The 23,225-nt window shown below is 34.3% G+C and overlaps 1 protein-coding gene across 3 annotated transcripts in view; it reads right to left on the reverse strand.

Moving 5' to 3' along the window:
* The window catches only part of SLC38A9 (solute carrier family 38 member 9), a 96,097-nt gene that overhangs the window by 43,078 nt on the left and 29,794 nt on the right, over nt 1-23,225 (reverse strand). The window contains exons 4-12 of one of the 3 annotated variants that reach the window (XM_023734977.1): nt 18,734-18,866; nt 16,655-16,684; nt 15,044-15,165; nt 14,849-14,912; nt 14,313-14,406; nt 10,417-10,587; nt 6,224-6,283; nt 3,101-3,298; nt 661-768 (exon numbers count right to left, since the gene is read on the reverse strand). In XM_023734977.1, the coding sequence (XP_023590745.1) occupies nt 661-768; nt 3,101-3,298; nt 6,224-6,283; nt 10,417-10,587; nt 14,313-14,406; nt 14,849-14,912; nt 15,044-15,165; nt 16,655-16,684; nt 18,734-18,866 (980 nt within the window). Of the gene's footprint in view, nt 1-660; nt 769-3,100; nt 3,299-6,223; nt 6,284-10,416; nt 10,588-14,312; nt 14,407-14,848; nt 15,166-16,654; nt 16,685-18,733; nt 18,867-23,225 lie in introns of all 3 variants that reach the window. The other 2 variants (XM_004380471.3, XM_023734978.1) reach the window with 2 other exon arrangements.

Genomic DNA, 23,225 nt, shown 5'->3' on the forward strand with positions numbered 1-23,225 from the left:
CCATGAAGTCATTCTGACTCATAGCAACCCTACAGGTCAGAGTAGAACTGCCCCATAGGGTTTCTAAGGAGCAGCTGGTGGATTTGAACTGCTGACCTTTTGGTTAGCAGCCAAGCTCTTAATCCGTCTCTTCATTTTGCATTATCTTTTCATTGTTTCACAGTGCTTTTATCATGTTCAAAATACTCCTAAATTTCGGTGATACTGAAGAAAATGCCAAGTTATAACCATGAGAAAAAAAAAGAGAGAGTGAAGAAAACATTTAATCATCATCATCTTAATTAGCCTGAAAAATAGAAAAGCCCATAAGGGCAACAATAACGTTAATGAGCAGTTATTATCTGCATACTTTAATCACTGACCATGTTCTAAGTCTCTGAAATTCTAGGAATACGTTTCCTCAGAAAAATCTAGAGAATGAGTTCTTGATTTTCTAACTGTAATATAACTTCAATGAATTTCAACTCCCAAGTAAAAAGGACAAAGGGTCTTGTTTACTTCTAACTTCAAGAAAACCAAAGTAATCTCAACTGTTATTAACAGCATTAATAAAAATGATAAGCATAAAACTTACCATTACTTATTTTAGAACAGCATATAAGAGTAGTTAACTTAAAGATCCCATTGTAATTTAATTTTTATTTGTCTATAACAGCTCACCTGGTACAAAAAATTCTGTTGGTGTAAACCAATGAAATTCCAAATGGAATCCCAAGCGAACAGCCTTCAAGGTGACAAGGAAAATCAAAAAGAGCACGGATACTGTGCCTGTGAGAAAAAATTCAGAAATTGTTTATCATCTTTGTGAGTTTTACAGGCTTTTTAAAAATCAAGTTTAGTTTCCACATTCTCAGCAAAGTATGGAAAATTTTTATCTTCTGAGTCCACTGATTACCCCAACTAAAACCCAGATGGGATCTAAAAACTAGCTTGGTTTCCAGGAAAACAGCTAAGTGAGTTATCAGAAAATGAAACAAAGAAGTCCCTCAAAAACTATATAGTAGACCTAAGATGAACTAGATGAAGGTAAAACTGAATGCAAAACTGCTTTATTTACTTATGAGCTGAGTTTAATGGAGCATACAAACAGAGAAACCATTATAAAATTGTAAGGTTACATGATACAACATGAAAAAGACTTTTATTCTTTGTATTTGAAGTGTTAGACAATAGGCTGGAAAAGACTGTCACAATATTAGTGTAGGATGATAAAAAAGTGCAGAAAGAAAAGTAATAAATGTGGATCATAAATACTTTTGAAAAAGCTAATTGTCATGGGTTGAATTATGTCCCCCAAAACATGTGCGTATCAATTTGGCCGGGCCATGATTCCTGGTATTGTGTGATTTTACTATACGTTGTAAATCCTGCCTCTATGATGTTAATCAGGGAGGATGGGTGGCAGTTGTGTTAGTAAGGCAGGACTCAATCTACAAGATTGGATTGTGTCCTGAGGCAATCCTCTTGAGATATAAAAGAGAGAAGTGAGCAGAGAGACAGGCGGACCTTATACCACCAAGAAAGCAGTGCCAGCAGCAGAGTGCGTCCTTTGGACCTGGGGTCCCTGTGTGGAGAAGCTCCTAGTCCGGGGGAACACTGATTGGAAGGCTGACAGAGGGAGAAAGCCTTTCCCTGGAGCTGACGCCCTGAATTTGGACTTTCAGTCTACTTCACTGTGAAGAAATAAATTTCTCTTTGTTAAAGCCATCCACGTGTGGTATTTCTGTTGTAGCAGCACTAGGTGACTAAGATACTGATAAACCAAATAATAACCAATGAACAATCTGCTCTAGTGCCTAGATGAAGTTTTGATTGGGTAATACTATTTGTGATGGAAAGATTCCAGATTCCAATCCAAGGTATCATAAATATAATAGATACGGTAAAGCAGGCATTCAGAAATTTTTAGTAGTCTAAAAGTTAGAGTATTATTACCTTTAAGGAATTAAGTCCAGTCATTATGGAGTAGAGTCAGAAAAACCAGGAAGCTTGTTAGATGCTAATTCCTCTAAAGAAGCTATAGATTTAGGAAAGTCAATAAGCAAACTAGGAAACCACAAATGCACTACATAAGCTCTACTGTGGGTTTGGAGATTAGGTGATTCAGAAACGATGAAAATAAGAGGCCATAGTTTATATAACCACAACTCTTCATTTTCTGTGTGTATGGCAGTCCTATAGTGAATCCTGTTTTGAGGCAGAGAGATATAGAGTCATAGCCTTACCTCCTCCTTTGATTTTCTGGAAACCCAAAAGCCACCTCCTGGTTCCCTGATGTGATGGATAATCTTATTTTTTTACTCTAGACTGCCTACCAGAAGATCAGAACTATAGGGAGAAACTGAAATCCTATGGTCTATTTGGATTTATTAATTACTTCTGAATGATATCCTTGTCTTATGTTAACCAGATCTGAGCTTTCATCAGAACTCTTGGTGGGTTTCTTCTGCCATCTTAAGGCTCAGTGTTGTAAGAGAAGATAGGGTCAAAACATTCCTTTGGTGATCTCTGAAAAACAGGGCTCACACAAAGAGGTCTGTTCCTTTAAGGATGCAATACTATTCCAAGAAAGAAAAAGCACTGAGGAAGAGAACATAAGCAGAATAAAGCTAAGGAGCCTAAGCTAGAGAATGATCTCCCAGGTTGAAAGTTAGGTGATGATTTTGTGTGATACTCTTAAATAAAAACTGTAGGAAAAAATATAACATAACCTTCCTTAAAAAGTTTTAATGTTTCTAACCCTTGGAGTTCAGAATTCACTCAGCTCTCCAATTTGGATCTCTTCTGAAAATTTAGTCTATATCCTCTGATCTTACCCTGAGCAGAAATGAGGAACAACTGTTCAATAGGATACAATGGGAAACCTAATAACTCATGTCTCAAAAAAAAAAAAAAAAAGGTACTTGAAATTGTCGACTACTTTTTTCTCTGGGCCAGACTCCATAAAGAAAACCAAAACCAAGGTAATACATGAATGAACAAATTAAACATAGATGAACAGGTATGGAAAGCAAGTCTCTCACCAGCCAGACCATTTTTCCACAGAACACCGTATTTACTCTATTACATAGAGGCTCCACAACTCAGTGCCTTGGCTTACCTAGGATATTAAACTTTGAAAAAAATGAAGGCGATTTGAAATTGAGCAGTGGCAGAAGGAGCCCTATGAGGTAAAAGGGCACTGTCTTGGACTTATTCCACCACTTTTCAAACTGTTGGACTCCCGTTTCATTGGCGTAGAAAATTATCATAGAGCTATTGTCAGGATGGCCACCACTACTGGCACTTGGACAAATCACTGCAACAGGAAAGCATCAGATTAGAAAAGATCATGAAAAACAGAAAATAACTGTTCCCAGAGACTGATGTTTGCTCTACCTGCCTCAGCTTTTACCCTGAGCATTAAGTTTCTCCTTTCTGGGAAAAAGAGGGTTATACTTAGACAAATTAGGAATCTTCTAACTATAAATAAATAATTAAAAGTGGGGGAATCTTAAAAAATTTTCAAGAATATCCCTAACTTCTACTGGAAGCTGTAAGAATACCCCACTAAATATCCATTGGTTCCATTGCCAGAGAGAAAATATTAGACTGTATGCTGTTTGGTCTTATTTATGTACTATATAAAAAATATCACTGACGATAACTGTTTATTGCACTAAGTATTCATACAAAGGCCAAAGAGTAGTTCTCATAGATTTTTTAGATTCTGTAGATTTCTAAACAAAAACTATGGGTTTTGAATAAAAAGTAGATATCATTGCAACAGCTACCATGATACTCCCAAAACCTAAGCACTGATTAAAGCTTAAGAACCTTGAATTCCAGTAATCCACAGTAATTCTCCTGGCAGTTTATGACACTTGATAACAACCTAAGAGCCCAGGAGATACTAGAAAACTAGAAAGTCTGCAAAATGTATTTTTCCTAACACTGATCTGCAGGTGACAATTTCCGTTATCAAACAGATTACAAACCATTCTCACTGTGTTTCTAATTTCATAATAGAACTTTGTTGATAACTAGCTTAGTAAAAAAACTCTTAATGCTGGTGAAAAATACTCATACTAAGCAACCAAGGCTATTCATACTCATCATCTGTCAAAGGGAAAGTGATATATTCGTTTTAAGTTCTATTTTAAACATTTTTCTCTATCCATTACTTGGCATGCCACAAACCCAAGCATTTAATTTTCCTTTCCTTCTCTCTTAGTCAGCGCTTTAACGTGCTCTTTTCTTCTATGCTCTGGACAAAAGTAAATTAACTTGAATTTTTCTTGTGCTAATAAATACCGTGGTTAAGAGCATAGGCAACATTAATAACCTGACTGAATAATGACTCCCAACACTTCCATTTAATAGTTATATGGCTTTGGGCAAGTCACTAACTTCTCTGTGCCTTTGTTTCTTCATCTAGAAAGTAGGGATATCTACTTATAAGTAGTATATATCTTATAGGGTTGCTATAAAACATTTAGAACAATGTCTGAACAGTAAGTGTTCAATAAACATTACTTGTAATTTTTTAAATTAATTGAGATAGTTCATTTAATGCTGTCACTATTTGCCACATTATTTATCTCAAAATAAACATCAGAGGAAGAATCAAGAGGTGCTGTTATAAAATATCACTATGCAAAGTCAATGGACTTTGCTGATTGTGCTCTTCAAATGTAATTGTGTAATTATATATTCATGAAGTTAAGAATGAACTGACTCCCTATAGGAGAAGAAATAATACTATTAGATATTAATAACTACATTCATCAATTCATATCAGATAATTTTCTCTTTTAAGTCAAGGATGTTATTTGGTCCTTTGAAGAGATTTTAGTATAATTATTCAAAGGTATAGGTGTGTGTGTGTATGTGTGTGTGTTCTTCAGGTTAATCAGGTGAGATTAAGGGGCAAAGGATACACTGAATAGCAAACAATGGAGCATATGCTTCATGAGTGGATTTTTGTCTGTTTATTCATTATTATATCCCCAGAACCTAGAATAGTTCCTGATACATAATTGGCTTAATAAGTATTTGCTGAATGAATTGTCCTCTTAGTGATCAATGTTTACCTCCAGCAAAGTCACATCAATTTAATATTCCTGTAACCTAAATACATGAAAGCTTTAGGTGATATTCAAGGTTAACAGTATTAATTGGTAACAAAGTTACCATAGCTTTTGTGTATGTGATTTTTTATTGTGGTAAATATATATGTAATAAAACACTCAATATTTCTGGTGGATTGGAACTGCTGACCTCTTGGTTAGCAGCCGAGCTCTTAACCACTGCACCAACAGGGCTCCATGTACAGTTTAGTGATATTAATTATGTTCATTGCATTGTTCAGCCATCATCCTAATCCATTCCCAAAGGATACCATCACCCTTAAGAGAAGCTCAGTGTCCCCTAAGCATCGACTCCTCCTTTCCCTCTCCCTCCCACCCTACAGTGCAGTGGTTAAGCATTTGGCTGCTAAACAAAAGGTCGGCAGTTCAAATCCACCAGCTGCTCCTTGGAAACCCTCTGGGGCAGTTCTACTCTGTCCTATAGGGTCTCTATGAATCAGAATCAACTTGATGGCAATGAGTTTTATGGGTCCCACCCTGCATTACCTTTTATATCCACTTTCCCTTTGACTATCATACCGGATTAAACCCAAAGGCCCCAAGGATTTATTTTAATAAATAAACTAATTAAAGGAAACTTTCTAAGAAATTAAGTTTTTTTTTTTTTTTTTGGCTAAAGCTTCAGTTTATTTTTCCATATTCACTAATCTTTGTTTGTTATTAGGAAATTATTCTGTAAGTTGTAAATTACATCTGCATATTCTATATATTAGTGACTAAGACAATAAATATCTAAAACTAACAAACAGAAAACTATGTTTACAGAGATAAAATAATCATTATCCAATGATCATCAGTAATACAGGTTCTTAAAAATATTTATTGCTTATTCACAGGCAAATATGTATACTATAGCTGTCAGTTCAAAATTGTGAATTGTATACTGTGATCTAAATGTTACCTGACTGGAAGTTTTGTTTGTTTGTTTAAACACAGTGACTGCCAACAATTCAGTACTAGCTCAGTTAGCATAATGATATAGAGGTTCTGCTAATCATTTACCTAAAATAAAGTCATAGGTTCTATCCTAAATCCTTTTTGGAGCAAGGTGGGGAATAAAGAACAAACTAAACTCTAAATTCCAAACTACTTACCAGGGTTGCTATCATTGGTACTCAGTACAGAATCTGTGTCATTAATGTGATGAATAAAATCTAAAAATTAAGGGAAAAAATAAAATTTAAAATTGAATGAAGATGCTAAATCTATCACCTTCTAAAGTCTTTCATCTATAAATATTTTTAACCACTACGCCACCACGGTTTCCGTAGTTTGAATAGTATTTCTCAAAAATTCATGCCCATCCAGAACCTCAGAATGTGACCTTATTTGTAAATAGGATCTTTGCAGATGTAATCAAGTTAAAATGAAGTCATACTAGATTAGAGTAGACCCTAAATCCAATGACTGGTGTCCTATAAAAGGAGGGAAATTTGGACACAGACACAAGTGAAGATGGCCTTGTGAAGACAGAGGCAAAAACTAGAGTGATGCAGCTACAAGCCAAGGAATGTCAAGGATTGCTGGTAACCACCAGAAGCTAGGAAGAGGCAAGGAAGGATTCTTGGTAGAGCTTTCAGAGGGAGCATGGCCCTGCTGACACCTAATGTCTGGCCTCCAGAACACTGAGAGAATAAATTTTTGTTGTTTTAAGCCACCCAGTTTGTGGTAATTTATTACAGCAGCCCTAGGAAACCAATACACTGAGACTCATCAAGGACAGCATAAGAAGGAAAATATAGGCTAATATCTCTTAAGAACCGACATAAAAATTCTAAATAAAATATAAGCCCATCACCAACCCCAAAGCAAACTGAATCTAGGAAGGAATTAAAAAATATAAAACATGACTAATTTAAGTTTATCCCAGAATATAAGAATGGTTTAAATGTTAGAAAATGTATTCATTTAATTCGTTACATTAACCATTTAAAGGAGAAAAACTTTATGATCATCTCAAGAAATAAAGATTAAGTATTTAATAAAATTCAACACACATTAATAAAAGTACTTAAGAAAGCAACAGTAGGTGAGAACTTCTTTATAAACTTCTTTATGACTTACAACCAATATACCACAACAAACATAACATTTAATGGTGAAACATTACAAAGATTTCTTCAGGAACTTATAAGGATGTCCACTAGCATGTTTGTGTGCAACTTTACACTTAAAAAAAATACATACATGCCTGTACATACACACACATACATATACATATACATATGTATGTGTGTGTATGTGTAGATATATATATATATGTGTGCATTTATATAAATATAAATATGTGCATATATATCTATATATAATAAGAATTAGACAGGAAGAAACTTTCATTACACATAGCTTACATAATTAAACAACAAATCCAATGTGAGTCTACAAAATTATTAGAATCTGTAAGAATTTAGCAAGTTGGTTAGATTTAAGATAAACATTAAAAAATAAATTAGGTTCCTTTATAAAGCAACAAATATTTTGAATATGTAAACAAATAATATATCATTACTTTCTGAGGAGATGGAAATGTTCTATTTCATCAGAGTTTGTGGGTTACATGGATGTAGCCTATCCAATTGTCAAAATTTTATGGCTAAGATCTATAGACGTAACACAATCTCTATCAAAATTCCAACAGCCTTCTTTGCAGAAATGGAAAATCCAGTGTTCAAATTTATATGGAATTGCAAGGGGCCAGAAAAAGCCAGCCTAATCTCAAAAAAGAACAAAGTAGGAAGACTTACACTTCCCAAATTCAAAACATACAAAAGTTAGAGTAATTTAAAAAGTTTGGTAATAGGAACATAGACCAATGGAATGGAATTAAGAGTCCAGAAATAAATTAATTCATCTATGGCTAACTGATCTTCAACAGGGGTGTTAAGTCCATCCAGTGGGGAAGAAGTCTCTTCAATAAATGGTGCTGGGAAAACTAGATCTTCACATGCAAAAGAAAGAAATTGGACCCATACTTCACACTTTATACAAAAATTAACTCAAAATGGATCAAAGATCTAAATGTAAGAACGAAAACTATAAAACTCATAGAATAAAACATAGAAGTATTGCTTTGAGACCTAGTTTTTAACAACAGAAAAAGCACCAAGAGGATGTCACGTCATGATCACGGATAGGAAGACTCAGCATCTTAATGACATCAATTTTCTCCTTATCTATAAATTCAATGCAATTCCAATCAAATCTTAAACTCAATACCCTAGTGACATCAATTCTCTTCTCACTGACTGATAAATTCAATGCAATTTCAATCAAATTCTTATTGGGATTCTTCTGTGAAACATAATAGGTGATTCTAAAATGTATGTGGAAGAGTAAAAGACCATAACGGAAAAGACTGATCAATTGGAAAGTAAAATAAAAAAACTTTTGAACGTTAGAGCCACCATATACAAATGAAGACACTCCATTAGCTACAAGATATTTGAACCAAATAGTGAATAAAAAACTAGTATTCAAACTTTACAAAGCCTTCCTAAAAATAAATAGGAAAAAACATCAACAATTCAATAGAAAAATGGGAAAGGATATGAAAAAGCATTTGAATGCCAACCTAATTAAGAAAAAAATGTCTTATGAGAAGAAATGAAAATTAAAACCATATCCTGAGTGACAAAATGAAAAAGTCTGATAATACCAACTTTGGGTGAGGATGTAGAAAAAGGGAAACTTTCATAAACTGTTGATAAGAATGTAACTGGTACAAGCATGCTAAAGAACAATGTGGCAATTTCTAGTAAAGTTGAAAATATGAATATCCTAAATTCCAGCAATTTTTTTTATAGATACAAAGCCTGGAGAAACTTTCCCGTATGTATGCAAGAAGACAGAAACAAGGATGTTTACTTGAAGCTTTGTTTGTAATAGCAAAAAAACTGAAAACACATTAAATTCCATCAACAAGGGAATGGATAAAGAAGTTGTGGTAAGTTCATATTATGGAATACTATAAAGCAGGGAAAACGTACAGACTGTGTATTAACAAAAATGATGACTGACAAAAAGCAAGTTACAAAAGCATTTATATAGATTAAAGACATGCAAAATAATACTATATGTTGCACATATACTGATGTAGTAAAAGTACAAAATCATGCATAAGAATGATAAACACCAAATTTAGGGAAGAAAGAAAATGAAATTAAGAAGGAGTACACATGGGCTTCAACTATATGTATAATATTTTCTTCCTATTAGAAAAGAGAACTAATGCATACATGACAAAATATTAAGACTTGTTAAAGCTCACTAGTGGGTACACTAGGATTTATATTAGCTTCTGCATGTTGTAGTCTGAAATATTTCATAATTTCATACAGTAAAAAAACTTTATAATAAAAAAACTTAATTAACTAAAATGCCAGTATTATTGTTTAAGATCAAAACAGAAATTATCTCCCCCCTTCAACAGTAAAGCTTTTAGGGAAATTAGCTGTTGTGAGTATGTTAGAATTTATTTTGAAATTTGGTTTTCATGTAAATCTAGATTTTAAATATATAGGGCTTACTTAAAACGGAGACTTGGTGGCACACTGGTTAAGAGCTTGGCTACTAACCAAAAGGTCAGCAGTCTGAATCCACCAGCCATTCCTTGGGAACACTATGGGGCAGTTCTACTCTTTCCTATATGGTTGCTATAAGTCAGAATCGACTCGATGGCAATGGTTTTTTTTTTTTTTTAATTTAAAGCAGCTATACACATATTAAAGTTTAGGTCTACTAGTCATGAGGAAAAAAAAATTTAGAATCTTATTTAATATAAAATGAACTTTTTCTATCCAACTCAAAAATAGTATAAAATGTACTCGGGCTGAGTCCACCTGAATAGACTACAGTTCTGTGGTATGTCAATAATTTATTTACCATATAATTTCCATTATTCTACTGTTTCCTAATTTTAGACCCTAATGTTCTGAAAAGTCTACATGTCCAATTCTTTAGCAACAAACACTAATGAATTTCATAACCTTTTTTGTTACACTAAAATTTTGTGGTAAAGGTTGAAATAGTGCTTAAAACATCTTCTGGGGCTTAGGAATACTTTGGTAACTAGAGATTTTGAAAAAAAATGTTATTTACTCAAATAATTTTTGCAAAGGAACATACACATTATATTTGAGATCATAACCATAGGAGACAACCTGAGTCAAATATATTTTCCAGAATTACAAAGATTACATCTTATTTTATTTATTCCCAGACCTGAAATTTAAGACTGGAACTAAAACATTATAGCAGCAATGTGTTAATGAATGATATGGATACTTACTAAAAATAAATTCTCCAGTATTAAAAAGAAAATTAGACATAAGCACCCAATAAACTATCATTGCTCCAATGAGAGACACCAAGGAGAAAAGAAGACTTGACCACTGCCCAAAAGAGCCAAAATAATATCTGCAAACATCTGGATATTCCCAGGTAGTGGTATCTAATGAAGCTACATAAAAATAAAAGAGAAAGAATAAAATTAGATGTTGATCACATTTTCATATTTATGATTTGTGTTCTCCAAATTAAAAAATATTTAGCAAGAGATTATGGCTATTTCACCAACAGATATTAGAACATATTCTCAAATAACAGCAATTAAAACACTATAGAATGAACACATAAAAAAGAAATCAATGAAATATAACACATAAAAAAGAAATCAATGAAATAATCTGAGAAATGGATTATAGTATCATAAATTTCATTTATTAATAAAAGTAATTTATAAACCAAGGCTACACAAACCCATCAGTAAGGGATCGGAAACATTATTTAATAATAATATTTTGGCATAGCCAGATAGCAACATGGAGAAGAGTTTTCTCAGATTCACACTTTATACCACATGGCAATTTAAATTCCAGATAAGTGAGTTAAGAATTACAAAATTAAAAAAAAAATAGAACATAACATGGAAATAGATTCTGAAAGGTTATCCTTTTCTATCAACTGAAGAAATAAAAATTACAGTGTAAAAGACAGGCAGATATAAACAAAACTTTGTATTATAAAAATCAATCAAATACTGAATGGGAAAGAAATTTACAAGAAATAACAAATAAAGGGTTAATGTCTACACCATATGAAGAACTTAGCACATCTACAAAAGCACCAATGGACTTGTAAATAAATGGGAAAGGGATATGAATAAATAATGCAATTAAGAAAGTATAAATAGTAAATCACTACTTATGAAAAAATGTTTAACAGTAACATGAGTCCTGAAAAGGTACCACTTTTCAAGCATTAAACAAAACAAGATAAACAAACCAAAAGAATAAGGGAACCACACAAAATAATGGCAAGATTCAGGGAAACATTATAATTTATTCATATCTGATGCCACTATAAATTAGTACAACTCTTTCAGAAAGAAATGTAACAATTTTTCTTACTCCCTACTTGTAGAAATAAAGTTTAAGAAAGTAATTTAAAAGAATGCAGAGGTATGCATAAAATATTTTTAGAGGAGAATTATTTACAATAGCAAAAAGGGCAATGGTTAAACAAATAGTGTTACAGTGTGCAACTGTATATAATTAAGAGACAAAAAAACGTTGACAAAGAATTTACTAAAAAATAAGTGATGAAGTAAAAACAAAACTGTAATACAATATGATAACTCTAGGAATTTATATAAAAACACAAAGAAGAAAAAATATTGCTATGGTGGGGGTACAACAATATTGAAAATTTTTTTGTTTTATATTTTAATGTTAAATAAAGAGTAAGAATATAGATATATTTAAACCATAAAAGATTATTTTAGTTGTCGTCAAAGGATAATTTCACTCTGTGTTCTTCTGTAGGAGTCCCTGGGTAGCACAAACAGTTAAGAGCTTGGCTGCTAACCAAAAGATTGGAGGTTCAAGTTCACCCAGAGGTACCTCAGAAGAAAGGCCTAGAGATTTAATTCTGAAAATTCAGCCACTGAAAACTCTATGGTGTGTAGTTCTACTCTGACACACAAGGGGTTGCCATAAGTCGGAGACAACTCGATGGCAAAAACGTTGGGTTTTTTGGTTCTTTTATGACTCCAAGCTCAGAACTCCTTTGAGCTAACCATCATGTTTGATGAATCTACAGAAACTGATGTTCTGTCATCTCTTTGGCAAAATAAGGTGGCTATTACATGAAAGAAAGTGGTGATGAAACCTGACAAGCTGAAGACATTAGAACATGATAATTTACAGATAAAGAAGCTAAGGATAATACCAGTGTCAAGAATAATTGTTTCAAAGACTCGTCTAGTTTCACACTGGGGGGAAAGAGAAAAGCTATACATACATAAGTAGCAACAATGATGCATCTGTTTATTCCCCATATACTGGCCCACTGTAAGTACAGCACCACTATATTTAATTCTTCTATTCATTTTTATAGATACTGGGGTCTCCAGAATCAAAAGGCAAGCGAAGCTGTTTCAGTGAACTTGCTTTTAGCCTATATTGGGCCCTGATGAACACAGAGAATAGTATTCACATAGCACAGAAAAGGTGTTTAATGACTGTTGGATAATAAATATCTCCTACGGGTTTACAAATTACATATGCAAATAAACTAATGTTTTGATCTAAGGGTTTCATATAACTTTTAAGAAAGGTCTTTATGGATTTGGTTTTCCACAAGTTAGTTTGAATACAGACCCTACCTTGGAGGCACGTAGTTTTTTTCAAATGCCCTCCTGGTTAATTCATTATCTGTCAGGATGATTTTTGATGATGATTCGTAACTCTGATATATTTTTTCTTAAAGCTTCTAGATTTTCTGTATTGGCTACAAAAATCTCCTCAATTACTAGGTTATCAAATAACCTTTTAAATTTTCTTCTAAGATTATGGGTTTTTTTTTTCCACATTTGTCTTTAATCCATCTAAAATACATTTTTGTATGTCTGATGTTGTTGTTAGTGGCCGTTGGATTGACTATGACTTATGATGACCCCAAGTGTGCAGAGTAGAACTGTACTCTATACGGTTTTCAAGGCTGAAACCTTTTGGAAGCAGATCATCAGGCTTTACTTTTGAGGCATCTCTGGGTGGGTCTGAACTGTCAACCTTTAGGTTAGTAGTCCAGTGCTTAATTATTTGTGCCATCCAGGGACTCCTATCTAATAGTTTTATATAGAGGTTTTATACCTACAAGTTTTTTTTCTTTTTGATACTGTCAGGTTTTGTATTTGGGTTGTGCTGACTCTGCAAAATGAACTGATGAAAGTTCAACTTTTCAAATGGTATGTAACAGTTTAAATAACATTGGCGTTACCTGTTCTTTAACAGTTATAGAGTGAACTGAGCTGAGGCTATATTCTCATTTAAAAAGAGACCCCAAATTAGACAAGCACAAATCAAACAGAAAACTTATTGCATATATTTAAAAAGATCTTCTAAGTTCAGTTGAAATTTGCCTCAGAAACCAAAAGTTAAAAATAGTTCCCCTTTCCATTTTGGAACTAGAACAAATTTCTCAAGATTTTTAAGCAATACTCCCTCAGTGATTAAGACTAGATTTGGTTAACATAAAGAAGGAAACTGCTTAGTAAAGACAGAAAAAAAAAAACTGGACACAAAACCTGGTCTGTTGACTCACACTTGCTAAGATTCAATAAAATAATGCACATCTATTTAGGTCTTAAACTGCTTAAAAACAACTTAAAAAAGATGTTTTGCTGATCCAGAATGTAGAGATGAATGGAGGTAATGCACTGGTACAACTTAAAAAATTTACTACAAAAGCCACATTGCTTATATTTTAACATCTTTCTAGTTGTAATTTCTTACTTTTAGGAGATTCCAGCATTTAGGTCTTTTGGTATGTATAGATCAAAACGAGTCACCATTAACTGATTAGAATCTTAGAATTCTCAATTTAGTTTTGGCATAGGCCTTATTTAAAAATATAACTTAAAAAAAAAATTGTTATTCTTATGAGGGGACTAGTACCAAAGTGAATTTATTCTGCAAAGAATTCCCAGCCTCATTCATTTCAAACGCAACCACTGATGCATTAACATACCAGTTCAGCAGAATGCTATGAATTAAAGAAGTAAATCTCTACGCACAAAATAGACAGTTAACACACATTTGTGTAACATACGTATTAGTTATCTACTTTAGTGGGAAATATTAATACACACATCACTAATCTATTTTCACTGTGTAAAATTCTTACATATCATAGTCCGTGATTTCACTACTCTGTAGCAGCAATAAAGTGTTAAAAGGCCCATCAGCACGATGACACACATTCCAGTAGTAAATCCAGCCTGTGTAAATATAAAAATACACAGCAACATATAGCGTCATGTAAGAACAAATTCATATACAACCATACATATTATGTTACCCTAAACAATCATGAAGGAGCCCTGGTGGCACAGTGGTTAGGCACTCAGCTGCTAACCGAAACGTCAGTGGTTCGAACCCACCAGCTACTCTGCAGGAGAAAGATGTGGTAGTCACCTTTACAGCCTTGGAAATGGCCCCATAGGGCAGTTCTACTCTGTCCTTTAGGGTCACTATGAGTCAGAATCTACTTGATGGCAATGAGTTTAAACAATCACGATAAAAACCTGGGAACTAACGGAACACTAAACCTAATCATCTACCTTCTTTAAAAACCTTTCTGTAGACTTATTAAAACCTCTACTGTAAAACTTATAAAGAGAAGAAAGTTCAGGCAAAAATTGTGTTAAAAAATCATATTACCTGTTTTATGCCCCAAGGAATACTTAGTATAGATGTTCCCATCATGGTATTCCAAATCATAAAACTGAAAGCACAAAGTAGCAGCAGTAAAAATATGGAGTTTGACTCTTTAAACATTATAATTAAGACAAAAATGATCAGTAATTTTCATTCATATATAGTTTTAGTTATGCTCCAGAAAGTAGTTTTACTCACATGGTTACCAAACTGGAGTTTTTACCGTATCCTTCAGTGTAACTTTCTAGTTTATAAGCAGAACCCAGTGGACTATACACATAGCACTCCTCTAGTGCTGGAACTACATGATCTGGGGCAATCTGGTAAAAAGAAAAATAGAGAAATGTGCTGCAGTGTGAGAACCAGTAATGTGCAAAATAGGGTATTTTCTATACAGCAGAATACCTGACTCTAGACACATTTCTAAATATGATGAACAAATAAACAGTATGCAGCTCTGATTAATGATTTTTTTCCTAATGTAATAGACGATCTAAAGGAGTAAGAATTTAAAGACCATAAACTCTCCATCTGAAATAAGAATAAATTTCTTGAATATGTCAACAGTCAAAATATTTTCTCGGAAGAAGAGTCAGCAAAGACTGAGATCAAGAATTATAAATGAAGACTTGGGGCTTATGTGAGGGGAATTTCAAGAACCAAGTGGTCACTGAACACTTATAGAAGGGTGAGTTAAGCAAACTGGTAGGTGAGAAACTCAGACTATAAAGAATTGAGGAGTTCATAGGTGAAGAAAGCAATAGTAAATATGGACTATTCTTTTAAATGTTTTGGTTGCAGAAGAAAAAAGTGAGCTAAAGCAACAGCTTAAGGAAAAGGCAAAAGCAAGGATTTTTAAAGATGGAAGAGATCTAAGCATGTAAACAAAAGAAAGGCAAGGAGCCAACAGAGAGAGATTGAAAACAAAGAGAGAACGATTGAATAGATATGTTTCTTATGAGTATAGCTCACCCTGTGCCCATACATGTCTTCCTAATCCTACCCTCTTAATTTGGAGGGATAAAAAATAGTTTTCTGAGGTAATTTTGCCCACCTCCCTGAGAATATCTCTTGAGAATATATAGTCCTTACATATAGTAGCTAAAAGCATAGGAATTGACTTCAACAATCTTTTACGTAGCACCTATTATGTAAATCTACAACTTTTAGCTAGGTTTAGCATTCAAGAGAAAAATAATATATAACCCTTAAATTCAAAGAATTGAAATTCCAGTTGAAAGACACATGAAACAATTAGACAGAACTGGAGGCCCTGTGTAGTGCAAACGGTTAATGCGCTTTGGTGCTAACTGAAAGGCTGGAGGCTTGAATCCACCCAGAGGTGCCTGGGAAGAAAAACCTGGTGATTTACTTCCAAAAAATCAGCCACTGAAGACCCTATGGAGCCCAGTTTCTACTCTGACTCACATGGGTTCGCCACGAGTCGGAATTGACTTGACTGGCAAACGGTTACTAGTTACCATACAGAATAAAAATTAGGTGTTAAACTCGGTAGTGTGCTGTATTACAGGAATGACAAACAAAATTAATGAGGGCAAGAACAGTTGGGGAAAACTTCAAAGAACAGATCGAATATTAGGCTTCAGTTGGGAGACAGGATTGGTAGGGAGACATGGATTTGTACAAAAAGAAAAAGTGTGAAGTCTTTCTCCCTTATGTGTACGATTGGTGGTGTCTTTTGGGCAAAGAATGTCTTGAATGCCATGCATGGTGTGGATTTGGAAACACCTACTTTCTAGAGATACGAAAGCATCTATGAAATGGGTCTGCTGCCTTGTTTTTACCTACAGTTCTCTTGGGTCTGAGTTCTGTCGTCTTCTGCCATGGAATGAAAAAGAAAAAAGGTCAGGACCATGTCTGTAGCAAGCAGGAGCTAAATCACCATAGCTAGCAAAGCAAGCTCAGAAAAGAGAAAATTGAAAGTTATGTGGGGCAGGATTAGAAGCTAACGGATAAGAAGTGGCAAATTCTTAGGAGATACAGAAAAATTAGAAGGTTGGATCCCACTGGCAGCAGTCTAAGGCAGTGCTTTTCAAACTTTGAAGTTCATATGATTCACACAGGAATCTTGCCCTAAGTGCAAATTTTGATATAGTAGGTCTGGAGAGAGGCATCAGATTCTGCACTTTTAACGAGCCCCAGTGATGCGATACTGCTGGCGTGTGCAAATCATCCTTTTAGTAGCAAGTGTCCAGGGAATGCTGGTAGCCAAATAATTTCCTTTCCTTCCCCATTTTAGAATAAAAAATTAAATAAATGGGAAATTTTTCATAAGTAAAAATGTATAACTCTGTAAAGACCTTAAACTTGTATTTTCTTACTGTTCTTCTCTTAAAAATCTTTTTGGAGAAATAATTTTAGGATTCTCAGAAAATGAGTGTGACTGTAATGGTCATACCACATTGTTAATTTTAGATCACTTTAGATACTTCCATTTACTAGAGTCATTTCAGTGTCAGTTAACAAAAGGGATTCAACTTGGTGTGCAATGCTGACTTAACTTCCAGGCAAACAATGTACGTTCAGGCCTAGACTGATCCAGACAGTATCTGAAGTTTGCTTCTTAGAACTACCAGGGAGTCTGACATAGGCCTGAAGATACTAGATTACTTCAGGGCTCTGATTATTTTATTATGGAACCAAATCTTTACCATGACTATTGATATAATGGTTTAGGGGAAAATATGCCAAAAAATTTGGGGAAAAATTACCCAACTCAGAATATTTTGGAAGTCCCTACTTTGGCTAAGGAGAACCCAATACTTACTTCACATGACTATTGTAAGGATTCAGTGAGATATCTATGTTCAAGTGACTAACTCAATCTTAGCTCCACAGTAAACATTTAGTGAATATTAGTTTCCTCCTCCCCTTTTCTTACTAATACCTATTAAAAAATCAGAACTTTTTCTCCCAGAATATTTCCACTTTTCTTTAAGCTTTCAAGTTTACGAATATCTCATATATGATCATTTTTATAAGCAATCAAATTACTTATAATATATATTTTTGACCCTAAAATAATAATACAAGTTTTAGAAGATTGAGGGTCAACAAACTATGGTCCATGGACCAAGTCTGGCCTTTAGCCCGGGTGGCATAGTGGTTAAGCGTTTGGCTGCTAACCAAAATGTCAGCAGTTCGAATTCACCGGCTGCTTCTTAGAAGCCCTGTGGGGTTACTTCTACTCTGTCCCATAGGGTTGCTATGAGTCGGAATCAACTCGACAGCAACGGGTTTGGTGTTTTTTTTTTTACTTTTTTTTTTAGCTAAGAATGTTTTTTATATTTTTAAATGGTTGTAAAACAAAAACAAAGAAGAATATGTGACAGTATATGGCTCACAAAGCCTAAAATGTTTAGTATCTGGCCCTTTGATCCTTGTTTTTGATCTGTAAAAGGACCCTGCTAAACAGGAAAATATTATATGTACGTATGCATATATTTCAATTTCCCACTCCTGTATAAAATTTCTGAAACATTTTTCCCTTGTAACTTCAAACTTAAAAACTGAATAGACCAACCAGAACCTGTCATTGCTTGTTATTAATTAATGACCCAAACTACCACTTCAAAAGTAATATATTCTACTCAGTGCTTTTGGGATTGGGGATTAGCAGAATTTAATCCAAAATATCTTCAGGCTGCTGCCAACATAGATTGTTTCAAATACCACTATGCCAGGCCAGATAAGAATGAGCTAGCCTGTGATGTAGGACATGTATTAATTACCATCTTCAACTTTCCATGATGCTGTCCTTAGAATATGGCCAGCAAAATATTCAACCACTGGGAGTTGCCCTGACTTATGTTGTTCACTATTCATTTCAACTTACTATTAGACAATTAGTAATGCTTAGCCCCTTACCAAAGCCTTGTCTGCAGGAGCAGTGAGCCGGCTGTAGTAATGAATCCTTTTGTTCATGGCAGAAGCATGGTCGCTAACTCTCTGAATGGCATCATTCACATTGACGATGTTTGTGGGCTCTATATAGAAAGGCCTAGAGAAGGGAATATACACTTGACAAAGAACGTTCAGCCAGAAATTCTGGAAGTCAGCCATTGGAGAAAATAGCTTCTTGTCCTCCATTAGAAATGGGACGCACCAAGGCAAGGAATTCACTTCTCACTTTTGGTGGGAAAGAAAATGCCACAAAGAAAGTATTATCCAATCCACAGAATAAAGCTTTTGTCTCCTAATATTTTTACTTTAAACTTTGCTTTTTTAATCTCAAGGAATTTAGTAAAAGAGGAGGCATAACAGAAAGAGCTTAAACCAGTTATTAAAAAGAAATATAGCAGCTGTCAGTTTTTAACAACGAAATTTAAACAGTTCTGAATATTCTCTTAAAAAGATTTTGGCACTAAATCAAAGAAATTACAGACAAAAATGTTCCTCTACTGAGGAGTCTCTCCTCCTTCCCTATGAGATGAAGTTACTTCCTATGATAAAAGGAATTCCTACTTCTTGGTTCAGGTACTAAGGATTAGTGATCTCAATCATCTTCCTTGTGAGACTTCTCCAAAGTAGTATCAAATGGGACACCAGGACACTAGAGACATTTTGCCTCATTTTACTTTTCTCAGATTTTAGTAACATACTCAACTAGGCTATTTTTTATGTCTATGCTTCCTTCCCAGGACTATGTCTCAATCAACTGAAGATTCTGGTTTTCAATCATTTTCAGTCATCAACCCCTTCAGCTCCTTACTGAAACTCCCTCCATTTGGTTTCTAAGCTTCCAGTAATATACTGTCCAAAATGGAAAGACTAGCCAGAGTTGCATGAAAAATCTGCATTCCCTTGGTGATTCCCAGGCCCCTTAAAGCCACAAAAGACACTGTGCCCCAAACTATATATAATTTGTCATTTAAAATTATCCAAATAATGAAGAAAAAAGTGCTAAGAGATTTATGACTGTGTCTACAGAGCTCTACATTTACGGTTGTGAAAGAAGCTTAAAATATTATCAAGGTACGATAATCATTTCTGGAGGCAGTGTTAATCTAATTTTGTAAGAAGCACTTGAAAAAACAAAAGAATGAAATTTTATTTTTTTCTACTTTTCTCATCTAACTCTGTGACATTAGAGAAATGGTAGTATAGATGTTAAACTTAGTCTTGTCTCTCTACTTAGCATACTGGATCTTTGAATCTTTCTTCTACTATTTACTCTAAATCATAGCACCTAAGTATGGTGGCTACTATTTAGTATAATTCAACAAGTACATAAACATAGCACTTACTGGAGCAACCACGTGGGTGTATGGATCATCATGACATACTACCTATACTAAGCGTGTAAATGCTAACTGAATTAAGTGGTATCAATCCATCTCGAGGGGAAAGAATGCAAACGAATACAGCAGAGTAAAGAGGCTGAATAAATAATTCCTAATTATAAATTTCGTAGCCTGAGATTACTATCAATCTTCCCAAGGCATTATGGTGTCTTATATAATTTACATCTCTACTATGACACTCAGTGGTACTAAAGAGTCAATGTAAAAATATTTGTATCTGGGAGACATTTTAATCATATCTGGGCTCACATTCTTCCAGGTATTCACTTCTTGCTTTGCAAGAATGATGACCCACAAAATTCAAGAAAGAATTACAGCTTTAATGCCTACCCAAAACAGACACTTAAGCTAATCATGGATTATTAAAAGAGACTATTAACAAGGACAATATTGACAGAAAGAGATGTAGATGTTCTACTTCAAGCTTCTTACTCTGAAAATTCAATGGTATTAATATCAACCACCAAGTTGGTTTGAAGGCCTGCTGAAAAAAGCAGTCCAGGAAGTGTGCTAAATTTCTTGGCTCCTGGCCTCTTAGAGAAGTGTTAACTGTACCAGTTTAGTTGGCTTGGGTACTCTGAAAGCAGAATGATTCTGAAAGTTTTTCTTTTCCAACAGTTTTCATCGAGATGCTGAGAGCCTGTTCAAACAAATATTTTGTAATCTTTTCAAAACAGATTCTCTTTAAAAATATACAACTCAATGTATTTTAACAGAATTATTAGAAACATATGCTTAAAGTTTCATCCAAGAAAATAAAATATAAACTATATTTCTAAACCAATCTTCAGTTGGATCTGAAAACTTTTTTTTTTTTTAAATTAAACAATATTACACAGAGAACAATATTCAGAATAAAAGACTTTTTTTTAAAACTTGGGCTTTTTCCTTTTGAACACGGTTTCACATGACTGCTTCCTATCAATTTTTACTTCTCATTTGAAATGTAGTTCAACTCTGCCATTCTGCAAATAAATTATATTTCATGTAGGGTAAGTTATATTTGTCTTACCTTACAAATATTTATGGTCATGCCACAGAAAAAATACCTTTAATATTCAGCAAAATTTAAAAAATATTTTAGAAAGTGCCATCCAAGGCACAACAATTGGTCTCTATTCACTTGGAGCAATAGAGGAAAAAGGAACATCAGGAATAGGAGGAGGATATGGAATGTGTGGCTAATTGCCTCCATGAACAACTGCCTCCTTTGCCATGTAACCAGAACTTGATGGTGACTAGCTACCATTAAGGAACATTTTGATCAAAGATTCTATAGAAGAAACCTGATCAAAAGGGATAAAATGCAGAACAGAATTCCAAATTCTCATGGACTCTAGACTTTCTGGAGCCATGAAGGTTGGATGAACCCCTGAATACTGCACTGAGATAATCTTTAAAACTTAAAAACAAAATATATACCCTGAAGTCTTCTTAAAACCAAACAATAGTTTAGCTTAGCTAGTAAAAAAAAGCCTTGAGCATTATGCTCTTTTAAGAACTATCTCTAGGGGATCAAATTGACAACAGCAACTTGAAACATTAGATAGGAACCTTAGGGGGCAGTGAATTTATGTTAATGTTGGAGGCAAAACTCAGAAAAGGAGGGTGAGAATGCTTGCACAACTCGAAGAATGTAATCAATGCCACTAAATGGTACATGTAGAAAGTGCTGAATCTGTATATGTTTTGCTGTATATATTCTCAACAACAAAAACTAAAAAAATTTTAATCAAAATATTATAAGCAATGAATAAAATCGAAACCCTATGTTCTCTTTTAATGCACTTACAAACAGAGAAAACTTATTTCTACCTAACATCTTTCCCAGGTTCCACTGCTTAAATTCCTTAAATATTTTTGGCTTTCTAATCTGTCTCCACCCTTCTAACAATCAGTTATACTTCTTTGAAGTTTAATAACAATTTCATGACTACTAGGAAGTTTCACACCCAACATGGAGACCTTGACTTAAAACTTCATTTATTCACATTCCTATGAAAGCTGATGCACTCAAACACCTGCCAGGCTGGGATCATTTGTTAAAAATTAAAATGGAATCAGGCATTCAAAGAATCTGATGCAAATAAACATTGAAAATAATGAACAGCCCAACTCTATTTCTACCTGCTTGGTGAAACACTCTATGCCTGCTAGGCAGCTCTTCAATAAAGAAGACTGAAGAGCAGTTAGTCAAGCCACTGTGCCTAGGAATTCCTTTGCTGCTACTAGAAAAATACTGGCAACCTCTGGCTTGCTGATATGTTTCTCACTTCCTCTGATGCCTATACAACATCCTCTTTCATAAAAATGCTGCTCAACACTCCAACTTACTGTCCCCAAAGGCTGAGCTTATATAAGGCTCCTCTCTTTCTATTTTAGCTAATTAATATGTATTGGCTGTCAATTTATTAAATAAATATTATTTAAGTGCCAACAAAGTGCTAAACATTGTGCTAAACATTAAACAATGAATAAGATACAGAACGTCAAGAATCTTAATCTCCTGGAGGAGATAGATAAATAAGCAATTCCAAACCAAAGTGAAAAAGAGAAGGGAGAACACAACAATAGGAATAAGAAAGAGGTAAGAGGGTTGTGTGACGCTGAGTATATGTAAGGTACTGTGGATCACGTAAAGAGGAAGCTAAAAAATGTATGGTAGACCACTGAGGAAGTTATAACTGAGCTGAAACTTAAAAAATACAAAGGAGTTATCAGGTATGGGGAAAAGTATAGTGTTTCAAAAAATGGAAAAGACCTGAGGGACCAAATTGCTGGGTGGAGGGCTGTGGGGACCATGGTCTCGGGGAACATCTAGCTCAACTAGCATAACACAGTTTATAAGGAAAGTGTTCTACATTCTACCTTGGTGAGTAGCATCTGGGGTCTTAAAAGCCTGTGAGCAGCTATCTAAGATACTCCACTAGTCTCACCCCTTCGGGAGCAAGGGAGAATTAAGAAAACAAGACACAAGGGAAAGATTAGTCCAAAGGACTAATGGACCACAACTACCACAGCCTCCACCAGACTGAGTCCAGTACAACTAGACAGTG

Source organism: Trichechus manatus, unplaced genomic scaffold (assembly GCF_000243295.1).
Source record: "Trichechus manatus latirostris isolate Lorelei unplaced genomic scaffold, TriManLat1.0 scaffold00074, whole genome shotgun sequence".
Classification (NCBI taxonomy): domain Eukaryota; kingdom Metazoa; phylum Chordata; class Mammalia; order Sirenia; family Trichechidae; genus Trichechus; species Trichechus manatus.